Genomic DNA, 2,963 nt, shown 5'->3' on the forward strand with positions numbered 1-2,963 from the left:
ATATAAGTATAGGAGGTAAAGGTTCTATGGGATTATTAGCCATACTGTGTGGTTTGGTCATACAACTTCTACAATGTACATTTGAAAACAGCTCAAACAGCCAACATTAATGATACATCAAGCATACAGCTACATATATCAGGAGGTTGGGAGCTGTAATTATTGTAATTATTTCATTATACTCTAGTAGGCTACATTACATTATAAAAGTATAATCAAGATTACATAATACCTTAAGGTGGGTGACATTATTGCTTTTTGTAGGCTTGCGTTGCAACCAAAAGTGCCATAAAAACTAATGGGAGCCTGCATGAACACGTCAAAACAGTCAAATTAGAAAATATTTCTATCATGACACATTGACACATGCTACGTACCATTTGTTTCTACAACAGCACTTCTGGTCACAACACAAGTGCACAAAAAGCAATGCTGAGAACCCACCTTTAAATTAAGATAGTAGCAAGGCCCTATCAAAGCCTGCTATAAGTTTGTCAAACTGTCAATTCACATTCATTCAGTTCTCAGTATACTTCAGTTATTAGAACTGTATAAACATTGATTGAAAACTACTAAAGTATGCGGAGCGTGCATGACTTCTTAAAAATCTACACACATGGGGCGGTAGGGATAGTTGGATTTTCTCTCTCTCCTTATATTATATACTATTGGTATAAGTGACTTAATAACCAATTTGATAGCCAAATTGAACTGTGCATGATAAAATAAATCATCTTACTGCCATTCCTATTAACTGTTCCAACAACATTGGAAATATTAATACTGTAAGTGTGCTCAACTCCAGACGTTATGTTAAAGACAATATTATTGTCCATTACACATAATTTTGAAACATCATCAAAAGTAATACTACAATCAGTAATCGGAGGTCGTTCATCATCAGCATTGTTCTAATAAAATTACATCAGACTCAAAAAAGTCTCATAAAAGTAAGTAATGTCATATTTTACCTCAAATGCAAAGTTGGCAATTCTGTTGTTAATATCTACAGCAACTGAATAGTTAGGCCCTAAATAAAATATACATTAATAAATAACAAAAATATATCATTATACTGTTACATACTTTTCCAAGGAAAAGTTGCATTTGTAGAACCAGCATCATTTCCAGTATAATCAATACTGGTTAATTCAAAGATATAGTCACCAGAAAAAGATCGTTGATCTGGAGTATAAATGTCTTGTGTTCCACTAACCATATCTGTAAATACTGAAACATCAAAAACTGTAGCATAAACAGAAAATCTGTACGATTGTATACAAGTATCTCCACTCCAAGTGAGCATGATAGCATTAGGTGAGACAAATTGAGCTGTTATTATAGCAGGTACTGATTCTGGAAATAAAATAAGCCTTACAATAAATAGAGCATTAAGCAGCAGGATAAAAAAGGCTGCATTATTCAGCGCGGTAATAACTCAGACCATCAATTTATTACAAAAATTTAATTTTTTTCAGAATGAGTAGGATTCACTCTGTTGTCTAGGCTAATTCATAAAAAAGTAACACAAACAAGGGGGATTCTAAATAACTGACTATATATACGTATCAATGACAACGACTATCTTAGGCAATTTTAATTGAAATTTGGTCAAAACTTGCTTTAAACTTGATTAGTACAAACGTTGGAAGGCTATTTTTGGCAATTTGCCATATTTCTATAGACCAGTTGGCGTTAAGTGTATTCATAGAATTTAAAGTATGTTCATCATGATACCGTAAACAAAGTAAAATTTTCCTACTGCCATTTTGGAGTCTTAGTTTACTAAGAGTGGAATGGGAGAGAGTAATATCTTTGCTTCTATAGGTACTAGTGGCACTTAAGTCCATGAGCCAACTCTAGACACTGGATGATGATTATGCAGTAGCAAGATTGCTGTTGCAAATAAATACAGCAGTTTTTGGAGAATAAGCTCTTTTCACGATCACTCCATAGACAACCATTGAAATTAGGACTTCAAAATGGTGGCAGAAAAATTTTACTATATTTATGGCATTAAAATTCTATGAATATACTTAGCGCCAACTGGTCTATAAAAATGGTGTGGCAAAATAGTCACTGCATGAGTATGCAAAAAATGCTCTGGTCAAATCGCCCAGCCCCTTAAAAGTTATCCACTAATTTATCATTGATTCACTATCATTCAAGGTCATTCCTAATATTGCTTTCACCCACGTGCCATCTATGCATCTATGTACCTTTGGCCTAAAACTTTTGAAGGACTTACATGTATAACTCATGGTCTTGCTGAGACTTACAAAATTAAAATCCATAAAAATCTACATAATATGGTACAAGATGGCAGAACACTTTGATTTACAAAAATTAAATCACAAAAAGATTTTTGGTAAATCCATAATAGTTTAATCCATCAAATTTTTGAATAAACGCATCTTTTGTATTGAAGAAATAACAATTATGATGCCCCACTCAGACTCGTCAAGTAAAGTGGGAGTGGTTATAGCAACTAAAATGGTAGCTTTAAAATAGGACAAAATTTTGAGCTTTCTAGCAGCTATGGCAGATCTAGGGGTGGGCCAGGCCCACCCAAAAGTTTTGTGCAGTAATTTAAATTTACTTTTTAATGTAAAATCTACAACTTGTAATGTAAACCACAATTGGCCACACCCACTAATTACACTACCTGCATAATCAGTGCCCACCCAAAAATTCAATCCTAGATCCGCCCCTGTCTAGCAGCAAGCTAAATATAAGGGAAAGACACTGTCCCTAAAATTTTGGGCAAATTAGAAATTTTGCAATATTATGGAAAATGAGGAAAGACTAAAACTTAACTAAGTTTTGTAGGTAGGCAGCAGGCCTGAATTATTTCAGCCTTTTCCACCATGGCACCCCTTGCTGTGCATTTTTTAAGGACAACGTAGTGTCAACTTTTAATCAAAAGCATGGGCAGTTTGACCTTTCGACTCATGGTTTCCACT

General features: G+C 34.1%; 1 protein-coding gene across 1 annotated transcript in view; it reads right to left on the bottom strand.

Moving 5' to 3' along the window:
- Positions 1–11: 11 nt before the first annotated feature.
- LOC109583809 (uncharacterized) overlaps positions 12–2,963 on the bottom strand; it is a 3,471-nt gene continuing 519 nt past the window's right edge. The window contains exons 3-5 of the mRNA XM_019999286.1: positions 1,087–1,356; positions 972–1,030; positions 12–911 (exon numbers count right to left, since the gene is read on the bottom strand). Coding sequence (XP_019854845.1) covers positions 666–911; positions 972–1,030; positions 1,087–1,356 — 575 coding nt within the window. The 3' untranslated portion in view covers positions 12–665. The remainder of the gene's footprint in view (positions 912–971; positions 1,031–1,086; positions 1,357–2,963) is intronic.

The sequence above is a fragment of the Amphimedon queenslandica genome, unplaced genomic scaffold (genome assembly GCF_000090795.2).
Source record: "Amphimedon queenslandica unplaced genomic scaffold, v1.1 AMPQUscaffold_13280, whole genome shotgun sequence".
NCBI classification, from domain to species: Eukaryota; Metazoa; Porifera; class Demospongiae; order Haplosclerida; family Niphatidae; genus Amphimedon; species Amphimedon queenslandica.